The sequence below is a fragment of the Cucurbita pepo genome, chromosome 2 (assembly GCF_057944985.1).
Source record: "Cucurbita pepo subsp. pepo isolate OVF chromosome 2, ASM5794498v1, whole genome shotgun sequence".
Lineage (NCBI taxonomy): Eukaryota > Viridiplantae > Streptophyta > Magnoliopsida > Cucurbitales > Cucurbitaceae > Cucurbita > Cucurbita pepo.
The window spans coordinates 1,730,727-1,750,699 of NC_141799.1; the positions used below are offsets into that span (position 1 = coordinate 1,730,727).

General features: G+C 35.5%; 3 protein-coding genes across 6 annotated transcripts; 1 reads left to right on the forward strand and 2 right to left on the reverse strand.

Annotated features, from left to right (window-relative positions):
- Positions 1-525: 525 nt before the first annotated feature.
- LOC111788312 (eukaryotic translation initiation factor 5A-2) lies at positions 526-2,792 on the reverse strand. Its single transcript, XM_023668639.2, has 5 exons — positions 2,517-2,792; positions 1,662-1,784; positions 1,523-1,579; positions 1,175-1,249; positions 526-896 (listed from the first exon to the last, which is right to left on the reverse strand). Exons 1-5 carry the CDS (start codon positions 2,637-2,639, stop codon positions 792-794), a joined length of 483 nt encoding a protein of 160 aa, XP_023524407.1. The 5' UTR covers positions 2,640-2,792; the 3' UTR covers positions 526-791.
- Positions 2,793-4,315: 1,523 nt separating this feature from the next.
- LOC111788204 (protein POLAR LOCALIZATION DURING ASYMMETRIC DIVISION AND REDISTRIBUTION) lies at positions 4,316-8,329 on the reverse strand. Its single transcript, XM_023668473.2, has 4 exons — positions 7,670-8,329; positions 6,753-7,210; positions 5,531-5,850; positions 4,316-4,657 (listed from the first exon to the last, which is right to left on the reverse strand). Exons 1-4 carry the CDS (start codon positions 8,037-8,039, stop codon positions 4,648-4,650), a joined length of 1,158 nt encoding a protein of 385 aa, XP_023524241.2. The 5' UTR covers positions 8,040-8,329; the 3' UTR covers positions 4,316-4,647.
- A 1,428-nt stretch (positions 8,330-9,757) lies between these two features.
- LOC111788082 (formin-like protein 18) lies at positions 9,758-19,716 on the forward strand. 4 transcript variants are annotated; one of them, XR_015419888.1, is made up of 17 exons: positions 9,758-10,411; positions 11,034-11,734; positions 12,561-12,782; positions 12,901-14,882; positions 14,959-15,085; positions 15,649-15,720; positions 15,864-15,962; positions 16,124-16,165; positions 16,311-16,391; positions 16,485-16,535; positions 16,625-16,706; positions 17,246-17,340; positions 18,120-18,191; positions 18,271-18,362; positions 18,677-18,745; positions 18,829-18,895; positions 19,051-19,063. XR_015419888.1 is itself a non-coding variant. In XM_023668251.2 (17 exons), the coding sequence occupies exons 1-17, from the start codon at positions 10,339-10,341 to the stop codon at positions 19,221-19,223; spliced, it is 4,125 nt and encodes a 1,374-aa protein (XP_023524019.2). In that variant the 5' UTR covers positions 9,760-10,338; the 3' UTR covers positions 19,224-19,716. The 4 variants fall into 4 exon arrangements, 2 of the variants coding, with proteins under 2 accessions (XP_086977518.1, XP_023524019.2); XM_023668251.2 differs by having other exon boundaries at positions 9,760-10,411; positions 18,271-18,387; positions 19,051-19,716; XR_002814101.2 differs by lacking the exons at positions 18,677-18,745; positions 18,829-18,895; positions 19,051-19,063 and having other exon boundaries at positions 17,246-17,335; positions 18,271-18,348.
- The last annotated feature ends 257 nt before the right edge of the window (positions 19,717-19,973 follow it).

Sequence of the window (19,973 nt, forward strand, 5' to 3'; positions counted from 1 at the left end):
AAATATTTTTTTCTACAACAAAAAACAACAGCCGAAATTATTGAAGGTCAAAAGGCTAATTTTAAAAGTATGAACAGATTTTCAACCCAAAGAAATCACTAAAAAGATTAATAAATACCGCATTTTCCTTCATCAACCCAATTTAATTTCATAAATATTATTTATTTATTTATTTATTCTTAACTAACTATTTAAAAAAAACATTTTTAACCATTTGAAGAATAACTTATCAAAATTTACAAATTTTAGTTTTATATTTAAAAATAAATAAAAAGAATTTTAAATGACATTTTGCATTTTTTAAAACAAAATAAATATTTAAAAACAAATAAATAGATAATTTACTAAGGTTTATGAAAAACAAAATAAAATTGAAAAGAATGATCCAGAGAACTCAAATCATCCTTGGTTAACAATCTTAAAAAGAAATGTCCGGACCCGACCCGACCCAGCACAAACCCATGAACACTCCTACAGTTTGGGAAGTATACTTGTGACTACCGATTGATTATAGAGCTTAGTGCATTCGCAAAAATTATTTGACTTGGATTATCAAAATAAGCAACCAAAAACCCAATAACATTACACCCAATATCATAAAATAACACAACATAAAACACAGTAATGATGCACGAACCAATCTTACAACCTTGGCCAGAAGAAGGGGAAGATTGAAGCGTTAACAGATACAAAGTCATTAATTTTATCATCGTTCAAAGATTCATCAATCGAGGGATGATTCAGCTACTAGAGCAGTTGATGACCACAACTTCACTTTGTTTGAAGCAAAGCTAGTTCTTCGGGCCGATATCCTTCAGGGCACAAATTTGTTCCTCTCCCATGGCAGACATCACCGACACGACAAGGTCCTTTCCTTCAGCAAATCCATCCTTAATCTGTGGATACAAACAACGGATTCAGTTCGTACGTATTAAATAGACATCAACACAAAAATGGAATAATATTAAGAATAAACCCACATGACCATATCTTAAAAATATCCCAAGGACACAGAGAATATATTATACGGGGAAACATGGGGAACAGAAGGAATCAGGTACCTTCTAACAGAATATGGAAATGAGCTAGATGATAATACAAAATTAGGGTATGAGATCTACTCGAATAACTTCGAATCCGTCTAGCCATAGTAAGGTTTCATATGTGACTTTACCTGAGAGAGCAGGTTATCATCAGTTGGGAGCCTCAAATCATCCTTGGTGTTACCATTGTCAGTCAAAAGGCTCACCTGCAGCAAAGAAAACAACATGAATCGAGATAAAAGGCTTTACACGACAAGCTGCAGCATGTATGAATGATTCATTGCTTCTATCTACGGTTGCTTATCTATGAATTGAAGTAGAGACACCAAGCCAAGGAGATTCACCTCTATAATTAATTATAAAAACACATTGAACTATATACATATAGACAAATATATTTAACATCAGAAATAACTAAAATTCTTGAAGTCGGGAAGACAAATTTAAATCAAACAATCTCATGTAACCAAATTACTCACAAATCCATCCTCAGAGATATCAATCAGCTGATAATCGGTACGATTAACATGAGGCACCTACAAAGCATGAAATAAGAACCATTAGTGGAACGGATATAAACCGGGTAAATGAACGCAAGCTATATAATACACTCCTTACATCACAATTGTGGGATGATGGAACGATATCTTCGAGCTTCTTGGCAGTGAAGATGTCAATTCCGACGAAGTGACACTTAGCATGCCCGTGCTTGCCAGTCTTCGAAGTTGAAACCTCAACCACCTGCATTACCAAACGAACCAGAGGGAAAAAAACCAAAATATTGAGATTTGAACACACAGATGTAGCCTAGAAAGTAGCCTAACAAATAAGGAAGGGTAGAGGCAATTCTACTTTAATGCCTAAAAGTATAATTTGGAAGCACTATTCAATTAGCCTTCTAGGAGCTTCGGATAGACTTCTTCACTAATTATTATCAGGTAGCAATAACAGTCTCAATAAACACAAACGCACCCTCACGCTTCAGGACAAGGAAACATCAAATATGGGAAATATGACACTAAGGAAATTAATCTGCGGGATTCAATAACAACTGCAGTGTAAACACCAGCGTGCTCTCAGAGTTATGAGGAGAAAAATCACTGTTATTCGTTGAACGAACAAAACTAAACCATCAAGAAACTCTGTGAAATCATAATTCCAACCCTCGGATCTCTCAACAAATATTGATCCATATGATCAATAATGGTAATTTCAGATTTATCCATTTTCCCAAATCCAACACTTGGGACAATTCTCACCATCTACGCTATGGCATATACGATAAATCGCACAGAATCTATAACAATCAATTATCAAGCGAAATAAAATTTTCAAATCAACCAAAGATCTAAAGCGCCCGACCCAAACCCAACCCTAAACACCACAAAAGATTACACCGGACGATCGAAACAACGAGAAGACCAAATCATCGCAACAAACACAACAAATCATTACACAAAAACAACAAATCACCTTGCATGGACGGTTCTTGATGACGATGTAGCCGTTCTTCCGGATGGTTCCAGCCTGTTGAGGGTAGGTTTTGGAGGCTCCGGCGTCGGCCTTGGATTCAAAGTGGTGCTCCTCGTCCGACATGGCTGAAGATTCCGCACTTCTACAGCTTCCGAGCTTTTTCTTGTGTGTTGTACAGTGGGATTTCGGTGGAAACGGAAGGAAAGCGGGAGGAAGGAGGAGAATACGAGTCAAGAGGACGACAGCAATTTATATCGTCTGTTTTATCCGGACACGTATGTGCCAATTAGGGTTTCCACTGATATTTTCCTTTTCCATTTATTCGGGTGAATAAACGATCTCCACCGTCGCTTTATTATTGTATTATTGACGGTCGAGATTGTTTCGAAAATATTTTTAGATATAATTTTATTTAGATGCTCTGTGTCAAAATGCCTCACTTTTTTTTTGTTATAACATTTTTCTAACCCTTTTATTATTAGTATTAGACTAAATTAATAATAATATTCCTTTATTTCGCACTTTATCTAAACAAATATCCTAAAAGTAAATTCCAAAAATACCTTTAATCTTAAAGAAAAGTTCTTAAAAAATAAATATTAAAAAAATACTCTGATGATATTTTATTTCAAAAATATTTTTAAATTTTCAAGATCGTTTCATAATGTTTTTAAAATTTCATTAATAATTTTAAATTTTTTATAAAAAAATACAAAATAATTTTATCGTCAATACCATGTTTCAAAAATACTAATAAATCTTCAAAATTAACATTAAAAAAGTTATAAATAATTTATAAGATATGGATAGACATTTTATTCATATAATTGACAATATAAACATTTTCCATTTTTTAATTTTAAATTTTTTTAGTATTTTTTAAACTAAGTAACGAGAGAAATAGTATTTTTTATTTATTTATTGAAGGATATTAATGAATTTTTGTTAAGTTTAAAGATGCTTGGAAATATATGTTTTAGACGCAAAGTTTAAAGGTATTATATTATTAATTTAGCATTAGGATTATTATTTAAGTAACTTCATACTTAAACCGAGAAGTAATATTTTGTTATTTTCAAATGTTCTAACTTTATTTCATATAATTATAATAAATTTTAAAACTAGTCTCGTTTAAAATTATTGATATTAAATCAATTATAAGTAATAATAATCTTCAGGCAATAAAATATTAAAATACACTAATTCCTATATACAAATTAAAAAAAATAATAATAACAAGAAAGAACTCAATTTTATTAGACACTAAAAAAATCTAAAAATTCAGAGGTTAAATTTATAATTAAAAAATAATAATTATTATTATTGTAAGAAAGAATGATCATGATTTTTTGTTTTCAATTTTTCTTTTTAATTTGTTAAAAATTCAAAGGCCCATGATGTTGAAGTGGAATTGTGGAGCCTATGCGGTGTTCATTACATTTTTTTTGTGGCTCATCCCAAATAACAACCACAAAAATAAATAAATAAATAAATAGAAATAAAATATTCATTATATTAAAATTTCTTCAACCCCACTAATTATCTATCAAACTTAAAAGGATTAAATCGAATCTAAATCCAAACAAAAAGCACACAGTTTAATTTGACCAAAAAATTACTTACTAATGTTAAGGATAAGAAATAGAATTAAGATTGAAGGTATGTATTCTCATTAATATTCACAACGTTTAAATAGGATACAAGCTACCAACTAATACCTACAAATAAGAAAAATATAAATGAATTAAATATTAAAAATAAAATAAAACATACTACTAATCAAATCATACGAAAAAATATTAAGATATAATATCTAATATATATTTCATAACTAATTAATTATTATAATATATTCTCTAAATATTATATTTCAACTACTAATTAGATCGATTTTCATTCAAACTTGACAAAAAAAAAATTCAAAATAATTCAGACTTAGGGAGGGATTTGTCAAAATATAATAAGCAAGAGAATTTGAAATGGGACACTCTACCAAGTTCAGATAAGAAGGAATATGATGTGATGTTTGAATGGGACTGTTCTTCAACTCTGTTCGTCGTTGGTGCGCATCTTCAAAATAAAGTAAGCCACAGAGCTGCTGCTTTCGGCATGTTTTGCATCCTTTTCATCATTATTGGAACCTGACATTTTTGGTTAAATGAACATAATTCAAACATCATCCAATAGATCTTATTTCAGATTTCATTTTGACTCCGGTAGATTTGATTTGAATCCCGCTAGTAATCTAGAAGGAGTTGATAAGAATCACGGATCTCAAGAATAATATATGGTCCAAATTGAATATAAATTCTCGTGACTTTGCTTTTAGTTTCCCAAAATACCCCATACCAATAGAGATAGTCTTCTGTATAAACCTATGATCTTCCTCTTAGTTAGTCAAGAGGAGGGTCGTTGAGAACCACATATCTCCACAATTGTATGATATTATCCACTTTGAGAGATATTATCCACTTTGAGAGATATTATCCACTTTGAGCATAAACTCTCATTGCTTTACTTTTAGTTTCCCAAAAATATTTCATACTAATGGAAATAGTGTTTCATACTTATGAACCTATGATCTTTCTCTTAAGTAGCCAATGTAGGACTACACCTCTCAATTTTCTCAACAGTGGTTTTTCAAAATAGTGTAACATTCTTGACAAACAAACGTGGTGTAATGGCATTTACGAGGAAGCACAGACACGAAGATTTTGACATGCTATTTCTTAGAAACCCAAGACACGAGGAAAGCAAACGAGTATCCGACACATGATCACAAAAACGTTACTCAAAGATATTTATCCAAAAAGTTCATGTAGTCAAGCATAAATTTGGAACAACACTCCTCGTACAACTATGAGAGTACGAATACTCCTCACCATAAAGTAAACAAAGGAAATTTCCCCTAGAAAGCATATCACAAAGACTTGATTGGCTTGTATCTAAAGCATCAGTTATCATTTTAATAAGTCTTTCTTAGAGCCTATTGTAAAGTGTAGAAGGATGCTTACCGAAGTTGCTGAAGCTGATCATGTTGAGAAGCAAGTTTAAGTCGTGAATGAGCTGGAATGTGCTTAGAAATGACTTTTGCAGTTTCCTTCCACCAAGAAACCTCAGATTCTTTCTCAATAACTTCCTGCTTGACACATTCTAAAGCGCCTTCAAGTTCTTTTATTCGTTCTTCCTGTCTAGCTTTGAGCAGCTCGTGCAACTTTCTTTCGAGTTCTACAGGAGGAACTCCATGTTGCCTGTTAGTGCCATCTTCTTGGAGATCAATGACTTCACCAGAACTAATACAGCAACTTCTAGTAGAGTCCGTGTTCTTTGCATTCTGTCATTTCACATATAACCCAGTTTTTCAAAACTTGCAATCAAGAACAGAATATACAACAGAACACAGATATTCATCCCTTCAGATCTGATTAGGAATTATTCGTACTCCATGAAATTAGAGAATTGTGAGATCCCACGTCGTTTGGAGAGGAGAACGAAACATCTTTTATAAGAGTGTAGAAACCTCTCCCTAGCATACGCTTTTTAATAACCTTGAGGAGAAGCACGAAAGGGAAAAGACTGAAGAGAACAATATCTGCTAGAGATGGGCTTGGGCTATTATAAATGGTATTAGATTTAGATATCGAGCGATATGCCAGCGAGGAGGCTAAGCCCCGAATGGGAGTGGACACGAGGTGGCGTGCCAGCAAGGACGCTGGGCCCCGAAGGGGGTGGATTGGGGGGTCCTACATCGATTGAAGAATGGAACAAGTGTCAGCGAGGACGCTGGGTCCTGAAAGGGGGTGGATTGTGCGATCTCACAACGGTTAGGGAAGAAAACGAAATATCCTTATAAGGGTATGGAAACCTCTCCCTAACAGACGCGTTTTAAAAACCTTGAGGGAAAGCTCGAAAGAGAAAGTCCAAAAGAACAATATCTACCAACGGTGAACTTGAGCAATTACAGAACGAATGTTGGAGGTTAGAAAATCACCCACTATTAATTTTTGAACTTTCATGTAGGACGTGTGATCATGAACTCCCATAGATCTAAGATGTTTCTTGTCATAAGTAATGTGCTCAAACCAAGACATTGGAAAACCAGTAAAGATATTCTCAATCATGTGAAGACTGCAACAACTATAAGAGTGAGCATTTCCAAACCAACCAGTTTCATTTCCATCAAATCAAACTTAAAAAGCAAAAGTAATCTAGAAGTTTTAGTATGTTCCCATGTACCTCAATTTTTAGCTGCTCTATCCGTCCAGAAGAACTTTCAACTTCCAAATGGAGCTGCAAGCGTTCCAACTCGGCCTCGAACTCAGATTCCAGTTCGTCGATCCGTTCCTGACGTTCCCCTTGTTCATGCAGACATGACTTCTGGTGATAATTTGGTATATTTGATTGTGCATCAGACAAAATTTGAGATGAAAAATATTGTTGATATGAACGCTGGCTGGTCGAGCAAGGACCGTCTTGGCAATCAGTGGAAGAACACGCCATATCTGTATTCAAGTGGAATGGCTCAAACGGATTGTTCTTTCTTCCCATCTCTTCTTTGATATCTTGAAGAAATAGTTCCATTTGTCTCCGCAAATCTACCATCTTCGAGAGTTCATTTTTACTCGCAAGAACAAGATACAACAAACTACACCCAACTCCCATGTTGAATGAGGTATCGTCTTTCCTAATCAGTCCTGTGAATTTAAAGAACACAATCAAAATTGAAACATTGGAGAAAACATCCATGAAATTGAGATGTAGAAAGTTCAAACTCTTAAGAAATTCGACATTTAAAGTCAATTGATCTTAGTTCTTTTCTTACAAATCTTACCTATTGGATATAAGAATGTTCGTGTTTATGGATGAACATACAGCCACTTGATCTTAGTTTTTGAGATCTTATGAACTCTTATAACTATTCCAGATTGTTGGACTTTTAAATTTCAAAGTCCGCATACAGTTTTCTCTGATTCGGCATTACACAATTACCATTTCTTCAGATCCTAATCGTTTTGATTATAGTTTCAATCAATCCAATTAAACATCGATGAAATACAGTAGCATTGCAAATTCGAAATAGTTTCGATATAACAAAGAACATTCAATCGCTTAAAATCGCAATATCACAGATCAATTCAATCATACTCACTCACCAGGCCCTGCAATCTCCGTCGCTGAAGACGACGAAGCGCCGCTGTCAACTCCATTCCTCGCGCACCTACTACACATCAACCGATCATCGGAATCTCCACTTTCTTTCTCTCTCTTAACCTCCGTCGCCGCTCTCCTCCGCTTCGGTCGCCGGAACGAAGCCACCCACCGAGCAACAATCCGTCGTGGTGACAAACAATGAACGGTCACCGACTCATCCACCAGACGCTCTCCAGCATCAGACATTCCAAAATCGCCGAAAAAACCGTCGCCGTCGCCGTCTTCTTCCCGGAGAATATCAACCACACGCAAGAGACGCCCCGTCGAATTGCAGGAATCTGAAACTTCGTGGGATTTAAAGAGTGAACTCATAAGCGAATGTGATTACTTCGAATCAGTAAAGGGGCAGAGAGGATATTAAATTCGATTACAAAGTGACAGAGAAGAAACTGAAAGGCTTCTCGAATTGCAGAGAGTGAGAATATTAATGGCGTGTTGGATTGGTCTGCGATTCACGAGATTTCTCAAAGCTTCATTAAAGAATTCAATGGCATCGTCGGCTTTGATAATGAAGAATTGGGTCTCAATAATTTCAAGGAATTTATGATTTCTAATCTGATATCGATTGACCGATAATGGAATTGAATTGACTCAATAATTCCTTTGCGCTCGATTTGTTACATTTCAAAATTCCCTCCAATTCAAGTTCCTTAAATTAAAATTTTCTTTTTTTGTTTTTTTATTTACCTAATATGATATTTCTTACATTTCCTTTATTTTGTTTTCCAATTTTGCCTTTTAAATATTAAAATATTATTTCTTTGAAGGTCCAGATATCAAAAATAATTATTTCGTCATAATTTTTTTAAAAAATTAATAGTAATTTTAAAATTCAAAAGATGAATTATTAATATTTTATTTTAAAATTATTATTGAATTTTCAGTGTAATAATTTTTTTTTTATAGTTCACAAATATTTTGGAAATACAGTACTAATAGTTTCGTGTATATATTGATAGTAAGAGTATTTCAAAACGCTTTAGAAAGTTTAATGGTATTTTTTAAAAACAAAATATTAATGGTCTGTATCCAAAACTAACTATAATAGTATTTTTTAAACTTAACTTCGGGAGTTAATAAAAACCCTCGATCACACTAGAACTAGGCGGGTATTTATCAACACATGGCTTAATGAATTTCCATGGTTGTTGTTGGTTGATTAATAGGACAAGTAGTATAACATAGTATTCAAGTCGACGTGAGTGAGAGTCTAGATCATAACAGTTTTAAAAGCTTATTTTTTACTTTAACGGTTTTCTGATAGGCTGGGGTTTTCAGTTCGCAATAAAATTAGAGCTTCGATCGAGCAACAACTACCTGTGTACAGACTCTCTAATAAATAATAAAATAAAATAAAAAAAAAAAAAAAAAAAAAGCTTCCTTGTTCCGACTATCTTCCTTTTCGGTAGAGATTGTATCTGGAAAAATAATAATAATAATATTATTGGAGAAGTGGGTCTAATGTCGTGGTCAGTTTTCTAATCACGTTCTCAATAAAAAGGACAATCATGAAATAAATAGTTACATTTTACTGTCATTTTTCCTGACCGGCATCGTAAATGAGAAGGAAGATCATCAAGGTTGATATTCTTTGGGTCCGATCAACTTGAAAATAGGGTTACAACTCAACCCAGTTTTCGATTTGAGTTGGATTGTGAATTCTCTTTGAGTTGCTCGGTTCACTAACTTAATCAACCCGAAATTAATATCTAATAACTAAACTTATAATAAAATATTGAATTAACATATTTGAAATTGAATATTAAAGACAAATTAAGAAATGATATAAATATTACAATACAAAAATATACATTTAATCTTAAAAAATTTAAATTGGAAAATAATAATAATAATAATATTGAATGTTATAGTTTTTAATAAATATTATAATTAAATCAGTAAAATATATTTTATTTAATATAGCATATAATTTAATGTGCATGGGGAACGCACGTGCGAAAAGCAACACGAGTACAGATCTCGTCTAACCAAATCATTTTGTTTTAATTTTTTACGCAAAGAACAAAAAAAAAAAAAAAAAAAAAAAAAAATTACAGAGAGCGCCAAAGAGAAGATACGACAAACCTGAGATCCTCCATTAACGACCGCCATATCCGATTCTTCATTGTTTACAGTATTTTTCTTGTGAATTCTTCTTCATCTCGCTAACAAATTTTGTTGGAATATTCCACCACATTCTTTCTCTAAACCCTAAACTACATTTCAATTTTTGTTTCCGCTCTATTTCTCTCTCAATTTCTTCGGGCGGGGACATGGGAGCTTGAATTGATTGAAAGCTAAGTCAATCTTCTTTTTCTTTTCACCATGAGACGTCAAGTGTGAACGTGACGGCAACGACGGCCGTACCGAGAGGGAAAGTGTTGCCTTCAAGGTCAATCAAAAATCCATTTCCATTTTGTTTACGGAATTTACACTCTGCAATACAACACAATCATGGCGTTTCTGCAATTATCCCTTTTGCGAGGGAATTTGGTGATCGGTGAGGCTGAAAATTAGATGCAATATGTCTTCGTAATGCGGATTCAAATTGGGGATTTGATTCCTAGGAGCTTCGTTTTATGCTTATTTGGATCTCGAGCCGAATATCACAATGGCCTTATTTCGCAAATTCTTTTATCGGAAGCCACCGGACGGGCTTTTAGAGATATCCGAAAGGGTTTATGGTATGTCCGACTTTGGTTAACTGTTCTACGACTTTGGCTTACCAGAATTATTCATAATCGTTCTTTATCGTTAATTTCACAGCATATTCTTCGTAGTGAAGGGGTTATTAGCTCTGGTAATCGTTTTCGTTGTTGCCTAAACTGAATCATCAGTGACATTATGGTATTTTACATGAAATTTTGTTACTAAAAGTCACTATAGCTGTTGTATTTGTGGGCCTTTTATAATCATTGTGCCGTCCCCATTTGAAAGTAGCTCTTTCAAGTTATAAGATGCAACCCCTTTGCTATGATTTCTCAGAGCTCCCTGTTGTGGATTCTATGTCCCCTTTGGGGTTAGTCCACAAATTATCCTTCTCCTTCCTTTTAAGTTACAGTTATTCTCATGTATTGACTTTTTGTTTATTGTATCTGCCTTCTTCTTCCCTGGGATTGTTTATGTTCCACTTTTTCTTGTCTTAAAGATGCTGCAAATTCAGGCCTTAACTCCCGAAAAAATTCTGAGCATTGAATGAATTTTTGGAGTTCTAAATCTTTTGCCTTGAAACTTGTGGAGGGATGTGTAGTCTTGCTTGATTATAGATGATTGGGACGTTGGATAAACCTGTGAATGTATGTGCAGTTTTCGACTGCTGCTTTACAACGGAGGTTTTGGAAGAAGACGAATACAAAGTCTATATTGGAGGTATCGTGGGACAACTTCGTGAAAGTCTCACCGACGCTTCATTCATGGTGTTCAATTTCCGAGAGGGGGAGAATCAAAGCCTCATCACTAATATATTATCTATGTATGACATGACTGTCATGGACTATCCTCGACACTATGAAGGTTGCCCTCTTCTCACCATGGAGATGATTCACCACTTCTTAAGATCCTGTGAAAACTGGCTCTCACTTATGCAACAAAATATTCTTTTGATGCACTGTGAACGAGGGGGATGGCCGGTCTTGGCTTTCATGTTGGCTGCTCTTTTGATTTATAGGAAGCAGTATGCTGGGGAGCAGAAAATTTTGGACATGATCTACAAGCAAGCACCTCGGGAGCTTTTGCAGTTGATGTCGCCTCTTAATCCATTGCCTTCGCAATTGAGGTATCTTCAATATGTATCAAGAAGAAATGTGGGATCAGAATGGCCTCCGCTTGACAGGGCGCTTACTCTAGACTGCATAATTATTAGACTTATTCCTAATATGGATGGTGAAGGTGGTTGCCGCCCAATATTTAGGATATATGGACAGGATCCCTTTATGGCTGGTGATCGAACCTCCAAAGTATTGTTCTCAACACCCAAAAGGAGTAAACTTGTTCGCCAGTATAAGCAGGTGACTACTTTTTCCCCTTTTAAATAGAGGGTTGAGCGTACATGACCCCCTTATTTCTTGTCTATATTTATTGATTTTTTTTTTGGTTTATATTTATTACAAAAATTATAGAAGTCATGGCGAGACCCTTCTCTCCTTTTTTATTATTTCCATGTGGTATGAAGTCGAACGCACTAATCCATGGCCAAGAGAAGAGAATTGTTACATTACAGAAATGCTTGATGACCTAGAGAGCTTTACTTTAAGAAAGCTCGGCCCAAAGAAGAGTGCCACCCCTTGACCTGACTTATTCGTAGCTTTAGTTTCTCATTAAAAAAAAAAAAAAAAAAAAAACCTATTAACAGTTTTATTTCTTTTGGGAATTGCTTTCTCCGTGTATCGACTGTTTTCAAGATTTACTATATCTGCTTACTGGTAATTGTTTTTCTTTAAATGTGTTTCTCTTTAGTCCCAGGTTGTGTGTTCATCCATATAGAACTACTATTCAGAGTTCCGAGAGCTCCTTGTAAGGCTTGTTGGAAAACCTGTTGTCGTACTTGATTAATCGTTTTTTGTTGTTCAAAACGAAGGGTGGTTGTAGTTTTGAGCAACGAGATTCTGTTTTTTTGTCCTGCTCTGTTTCTGTGTGTGTGTAATGTCTTATAGTTTTAATGTGGCTGGGATCATATAACAAGTCTTTCATCGAAGTACCAATTATAAACCTTAAATGGTAAAAAAAAAGGACAAATTTGTATTTTAGTTCGCAAGGATATACTTTCCTGGCTTTGTTTGTGGTGGGAAGCCTACAGGATTTTTGTTTTTGTAATTCTTTCATATTTTGTTACAGGTTGATTGTGAACTAGTTAAAATTGATATCCATTGCCATATCCAAGGTGATGTTGTTTTTGAATGTATAAGTTTGGACAATGATCTGGAAAGGGAGGAGATGGTGTTTCGAGTTATGTTTAATACGGCATTTATAAGGTCAAATATTTTGATGCTTAACCGGGATGACATCGATATCTTATGGCATGCAAAGGATCAATTTCCAAAGGATTTCAGAGCAGAGGTATGTTCAATTACTATTTTTGTTTCATCCCCCTCATCCCTTTCTTCTTTCTTCTATTATTATTACCTCTTTCTTGTGTTCATCTTCTCAAGACTAAAGAAGTTGTGTTTGGATGAAGGTTCTTTTCTCAGAGATGGATGCTAACGCATCGCGTATTTCAGTTGAATTGCCGAATATTGAGGAGAAAGAAGGTCTTCCAATTGAAGCATTTGCTAGAGTTCAAGAGATCTTTAGCAATGTGGAATGGCTAAGCCCTAAGGCAGAAGCAGCTCTTACTGCGCTTCAGAAAATGACAGCTTCAAATTTTCTTCAGGAGAAACTTATTAGTTTCAACTCTTTAGACAGAAACCAGTTGCTTGACTTATCTTTAGAAAAACTAATATCGGAATCAGAGACATCTGAAGACAATATTAGAAGTCCCCAATTGAAGATACAAAAAAATCAATCCGAGCCGTATTCTGAACTATATCTCACTGAAAGATCAGTGAGATCGAAGATTGAAACCCCAGAATTGCAGGTTGCTCTCGAACTACCACCTCAGACTAAAATCGTTACCCAAAGAATACCTCAACCTTCCATGTCTACACCAGTCTCCTTCCCTAGTTCTGTGCAAGGTTCACCTTCCCCAAAATTAAGATATCCCAGTGCACCTTCTGCTCCGGGCAATACAGCATTATTACACGATCATTCCAAATTTAGTGGTAAGGAAGTCATACATCCAGCGACAATATCTTCACCATCATCTTATCGCTTGGCTCCAAGTGCTCTAGATTCATATAAATATATTCAACCTGGTAAGCATCCTATTTTGCATCCCCCGCTGGCACTGGAGCCAAGTTCTACATTAGAAAGACCTTCTACCACCACATCAACTTCAACCATTTCTGATCCATTTGTACTCCGCCAACTTTCTTTGAAACCTATTAAACCTTCAATTTCTCAACCGTATCAAACCACGTCACTAGGGAGAAGTCAATTATTACCATCTTCGTTACAACCAACGCCTAGCTCTTTTCTTAGGAAGTCCACACCTTCATACAGTGAGAGCTTACCTTCGATATCCTCTTCTTCTTTATTAAGATCATGTCCATGTTCTTGTGCCAAGCAATCATTTTGTCTTCCCACTCCTCCCTCTCCTCCCATCTCTCATCTTGATTCATCTTCGTTTTTAGTAACATCTCCATCTTTTGGCAGGATGAATGGTTCATTTTCCCCATCTCCACCACAACCTTCTTCTACAACAATGCTATTGTCCTCGACAAAGACATCAATTCCAGTTGTTCTTCAATCTTCTTCGTCTAATGATCGTTTAGTTTCTTCTCAGTTGCCTAAAAAGAATTTGTCAATTGTCCCTCCCCCTCCTCTATCTCCTCATCCTCCTCCTCCATGCTCTAGCCCCAACTTGGGCACTAGTGTTGTCTCGCCAACATCGGTGCCCCCACCGCCACCTCCACCTCTGGCCCCACCCTTGCCCCCATCTTTGAGTTCATCGACTTGTGGTTCTAGTACCATGTCTTTAGGGCCACCGTCGCCACCACCTCCTCCTAGTCCTGCACCACAGGGTTCTACCACGGTAGTCAGGAACTTGAAGGTTGTACCTGGCCCTCCACCTCCCCCACCTCCTCCCTCTCCTAGATCTTCCCCAGATCCTAGTAATGTATCTTTAGCACCGCCTCCTCCTCCTCCTCCTCTTCTGCCTAGTCGTGCACCAAATGTTTCTGCAACAACGCATGTCTCTGGCCCCCCTCCTCCTCCTCCTCCACCTTCTGCCAATTCAGGATCCACCTCAAGTCCAGGTGTTGTAAAGTCAGCTCCACCTGCCCCACCTCCTTCAGGTTTTTCAACGACGGGACCTGCTCCACCTGCACCCCCTCCTTCCTCACAGTCTCACGCTGGCACTAATAACGGCAACATACCTTCTATTCCTGGACCACCTTCCAGTGCTTTACTTGCAAAGGGACGAGGCCTTGGACGTTTGAACTCCAAAAACGTGTCTCAACCTAAAAGGTGCAATTTGAAGCCTTACCACTGGTTAAAATTAACGAGGGCCATGCAAGGAAGCTTATGGGCAGAGTCACCAAAGAACGATGAAGCTTCCAAGTACGTGCCATATATTTTTGTTCTCTCATATGTTACAAGTTTCCTTATGTTAATTTAGTTAACCTATTTGTGATAGAGCTCCGGAGTTTGACATGTCCGAACTTGAAAGTCTTTTCTCTGCAGCTGCACCAAATTCGGAGTCTGGAGGTTCTGGTAGAACAAATCGCCGAGCCTCAGGGCCAAAGCAAGAAAAAGTTCAGCTGGTAATCAAAGAGATTAACTTACTATCACATTTGTTTCTTTACTGAAAATTCAAGCCACTTTTGACTTAATTTTAGCCGTAGAAGAAGTTCAATCCCATTTATTGGATTCTGTTAGTGCAAAAAATGGTTTTTCTCAATTTCTGAAGTTGTGAACCATCCTTCATTTCGGTATTGACGGGTGCATCTCATACATCCTTTTCTATGTGGACTAGAAGCCGTGCAATTATAGCAAAAGATTTGTGTTGTCAGCTGAACTCTGTAGGTTTACTCTTAAGTTTATTCTGATATAGTTAATCTACATGTCATTGAATATTTCATTGGTACGGAACAATTTTAAGTTAGTTTATTTGTTGCAATATGGAACAATTGAACTTATAATTTTTAACCTTGGAACTACCTTTTAGATCCCGAGTTTTGTGTTAATTAGTTTCTTATCGAATATTGACTGCCTTTCAATTGTGTTAAAATATAAGAATTGTGGCTAACACACTGTGACCTTGATACATTGTTATATACTTCCATTGAAGACAATTTATGTTTCATGTAACTACTTGTTCTGGCAGATTGAACTTCGACGGGCCTATAATTGTGAAATTATGCTCTCTAAAGTTAAGATTCCTTTGCCTGATATGATGGTAAGCTATTAATTTGCTTCTTTCTTGGAGTGAAAGAGAGGGTTTAGAACAATCTATGAACGAGATACTAAACATAATTGGGACATGGAAATCATACACATTACATAGTTCCTTATAATCTGTTTTGGTATTATCATTGTCAGTGTTCAGTCCTTGCATTGGATGACATGGCGTTAGATGTGGATCAGGTTGAGAACCTAATAAAGTTTTGTCCAACAAAAGAAGAAATGGAATTACTTAAGGTACTTATTTCCTTCTGTGCAACTTACATTCAGTGGTCTGAATCATATTCTATATCCTTTAGTTTGCACTAATTTTTGTGGTCTGCTTGATCTCTTCCATAATTTGTTGAAAATTTTCCTTCCCCCTTTTCTAACATTGACATTTTTTCTTTTACGTTCAGGGGTACACTGGGGACAAGGACAACTTGGGAAAATGTGAACAAGTGTGTTAATACTTTACTCTCTTTCTCTCTCTCTCTCTCTCCCCTTTAAGTTTTTTTTCTTCCTTTTACTTCTTTCTTAAATTTTTCGATGGGAATATGTTTCTTACAAAAAAAATTAACCTGGTTCTGTCTTTTTCCTCAATAGTTCTTCTTAGAATTGATGAAGGTCCCACGAGTTGAGGCCAAGCTAAGAGTTTTTTCTTTCAAGATACAATTCGGGTTGCAGGTGAGGGGACAGCCTATTTAATTATTCCTTTCCTTTTTCCTTTTTTTCCTTTTTATATTATTTGTCACCAATTTCACTATTTTCACTTTCTAGGTCTCTGACCTTAGATATAGTCTGAATACTGTCAATTCGGTATCTGAAGAGGCAAGTGATATTCTTTTTAAATTTCCTTAATTTAGGTACGTCGTTTGGACATTTTCACATTTTAAACCCTTTCTCTATGTGCTAGTCAGATCAGAAATTCGATAAAGTTGAAAAGGGTAATGCAGACTATTCTTTCGTTGGGTAATGCTTTGAACCACGGAACGGCTAGAGGTGAGATAATATTTTCCCTTGCAAATAGCATCACAATTTTTCTTATCTCAAGTATGGACAGTGGAGAATTAATTTTTTTTTTGCCCTCAGACCCGAGGTTAATCTCTTAATAATAAATGCCTCATTTCCAAAGTGAAGGTTAATATTTATTACAATAAGTATTACTTAGATTCATAGCAAACGATTGTTTAAATGTCATGCCAACTTAAGAATTGAGTATAAGAGTTAAAAAAACACCATTTGTGACGACAAAATGAAAAACACGTGTTTATTTATTTATTTTTGAGTTCAAATGAATATGTTATTGGCATAATGAATATTTTTAAATTTCAACCTCTTTTAAATCTTAAAATACTTTTATGAAGCGCAAGTGTTTGCTAGTTCTGCCTCTTTTATCCTTTATAATTGTGTACGCTGTCAATATTTTTATTTATGCTGTAACATGCCTTTAGTTTCTGCTTTATCATAAAATTTTTTGAATGGTATCACCAAGTCTTCAAGTGTTCTGCTCTTATGAGTTCTTGCCATTGTTCATGTAGGTTCTGCTATTGGATTTCGGCTTGATAGTCTCCTCAAACTCACTGATACGCGAGCCAGAAACAATAAGATGACTCTCATGCATTATCTATGTAAGGTAGACTTCTCCTGTTCTGTTCAATACATTATTCATTTTGCTTGTCAAATAATTTTACAGGCTTGCACTCATAGTATCGCAGTTTTCTAGTAACTCCCGTCCCACCGGCATTAAGTACAAATGATTTGCTATAATTTCATGTCAATGCTATTTGTGTAATATACATACACGACTTTCTTCTCGTTGATTCTGCAGAATAAGGTAGTTTCGACATAAATTATGAATACATAGTAAAAAATATATTGAACAAACCCTTCTCTGAGCATGAACCATAATGCATTTTCTAATGAATAACAGATTACCTCCAAGTTAATGTGCAACTTCTAATCTAGCAACAAAGATGAATCATTATCTAACCATCGTATCTTGATAAGATAGCATTTAACCCGCCCTCGAAAAAAGTTCTGGATGGCTGGTGGAGTGGACTTATTGAATTGAAGAAATGGGTATCTTCTAGTTTTACCGTGACCTGCCATTTTATAAAAATATGACGTCCGTTGAGATCTAGTTTATTTTTCGAGAGGAAGAAGATTTTATATGCTGGATTGTTGATCTTTGAACTCGTATATCCGGTGGGGAAATTGATGAGCCAATAATTAGAAATTGTAGAATGCTATTACCCCTTTCTCTTTGTTGCATGCCTTGGATGAAAATGGAAAAGAAAAGGCGGAGGGAGGAATAAAATTGAAATTTTCATTCTGTTAAAGCCATTTTTGAGTAATTTTTTCTTCGGCAATTTTTATTCATGTATATATTAATTTGTGAGATATCTACCTCAGGTGATCGCTGAAAAGCTACCAGAACTTATAGAATTTCCAAAGGACCTTGTGCATTTGGAAATTTCTACGAAGGTATTGTTACTTCATTTCTTTCTTTCTTTCTTTCTAGTGTTGTTTTGTTTGTAAGGCTAATCGTTTGGTTATCATACAGATACAACTGAAATATTTGGCAGAGGAAATGCAAGCCATAAGCAAAGGGCTTGAGAAGGTTGTTCAGGAATTGGCTAATTCAGAAAACGATGGGTCCGTTTCAGAAACTTTTTGCCGGGTACTGTATAACAGTTAATCAAGGATAGCTTTATTTTTGTAAAGTTCTAAAGTAGTTTGCTTTAAGGCATATTTTTGTTAAGTTCTAAACTCATATTAGTCTGTGATCGATGTTGAGTTCCAGTATTATTAATCGGTTGGATCATTGTTTTTTTGGCTTTCACTCATTTATTTCCTTGTCTTAGAATGGCTTCAAATTATGAGTTTTTGTTGCTTCTCCTCTTGTAAAGATGTGGTTTCTTCCAATTTTTAGCTGTTTCTGATCTCATCATTTACTTCGATATATTCAGACTTTAAAAGACTTCCTTTCTCATGCCGAGGCCGAAGTGAGGTCTCTCGCATCGCTTTATTCTAATGTGGTACGTATGATGCTCTTTTCTTTGATTTCGTTATACATCATGAAAGCAGCATTAGAATTTCTCTGAACTGTGGGTATTTTCAGGGTAGAAATGCTGATGCGCTCGCTCTTTATTTCGGCGAGGATCCAGCACGTTGCCCTTTCGAGCAAGGTATGTTCATCGACTGATAGAGCTTCTTACTAATCCGGAGCATTGGATCAAAATGCACCATTAATAGTATTGAACAACTTAGAGTTGAAATGAATATTACTTCTAAAATGCACATATTTTTGGTACTGAAATCCAAGGCGTTTGTTTATGATCAGTTGTTAATACACTGCTCAATTTCATGCGGATGTTTGTGCGAGCACATGAAGAAAACTGTAAGCAGCTTGATTACGAAAAGAAGAAAGCACAGAAGGAAGCAGCAGAAAAGGAGAAGTTGAAGATTGGTAACCCGAAAAACGAGTCAGGAATCTTGATGAAGACTCCAACCTAACGTAGCGACATCAAACGATCCCGAGCATTTCTAACAAACATTTCTGCAACATACTAATTTATTCTCCATACAATGTGACCAAAGTAGTAACCCACATAACCCATCACACATGATCGAAGAATGCCATCGTCGTCGTTGCTGCTATCTTTGGATAGAAGAACGTTTCGGACGCACAGGATGTAGAATAAGTAGCCTGTGTTCGGACGAAATCAAAATCTTCTACCAAATTGTATTATTTCTTAACAAAAAAAAAAAAAAAAAAAAAAAAAAAAGAGAAGAAAACTTAGGGGTGTTGAACTCATCAGCCATTGTTGCTGTCATGTTTGTGTAACTAAGTAACTGGGTAGGATGGTAGATTGGTGAAAGTTTAAGGAAGTCTTGTTAGAGGAAGCCCTCAAATGGGACTTGGTTAGATCAGAGTTTGGTGTAAAATATATGTAATAGTAGCTTGTTCATTGTTTTACATAATATAACGTATTTTTTCCTTCATAAATCTCATAAATCTCTTCATTGTTATGTTAATCATTGTATTGTCATTATGAGTACGACGATCATCTGGACAAAATTTTTCTTGAGATAAAAGTTCTCGAGTTTTCACTTATACATAGCCACTATAGTAGTATTATAAATACTATTATTACTCCTACTCCCATCGAGATAAATCTAATCTTTTCTTCTATTCCTTCTAATCGCAAAGAAGGAATAGAAAAGACGGAGAATATCTTATATTCCTATTATAAAAGCTATAAT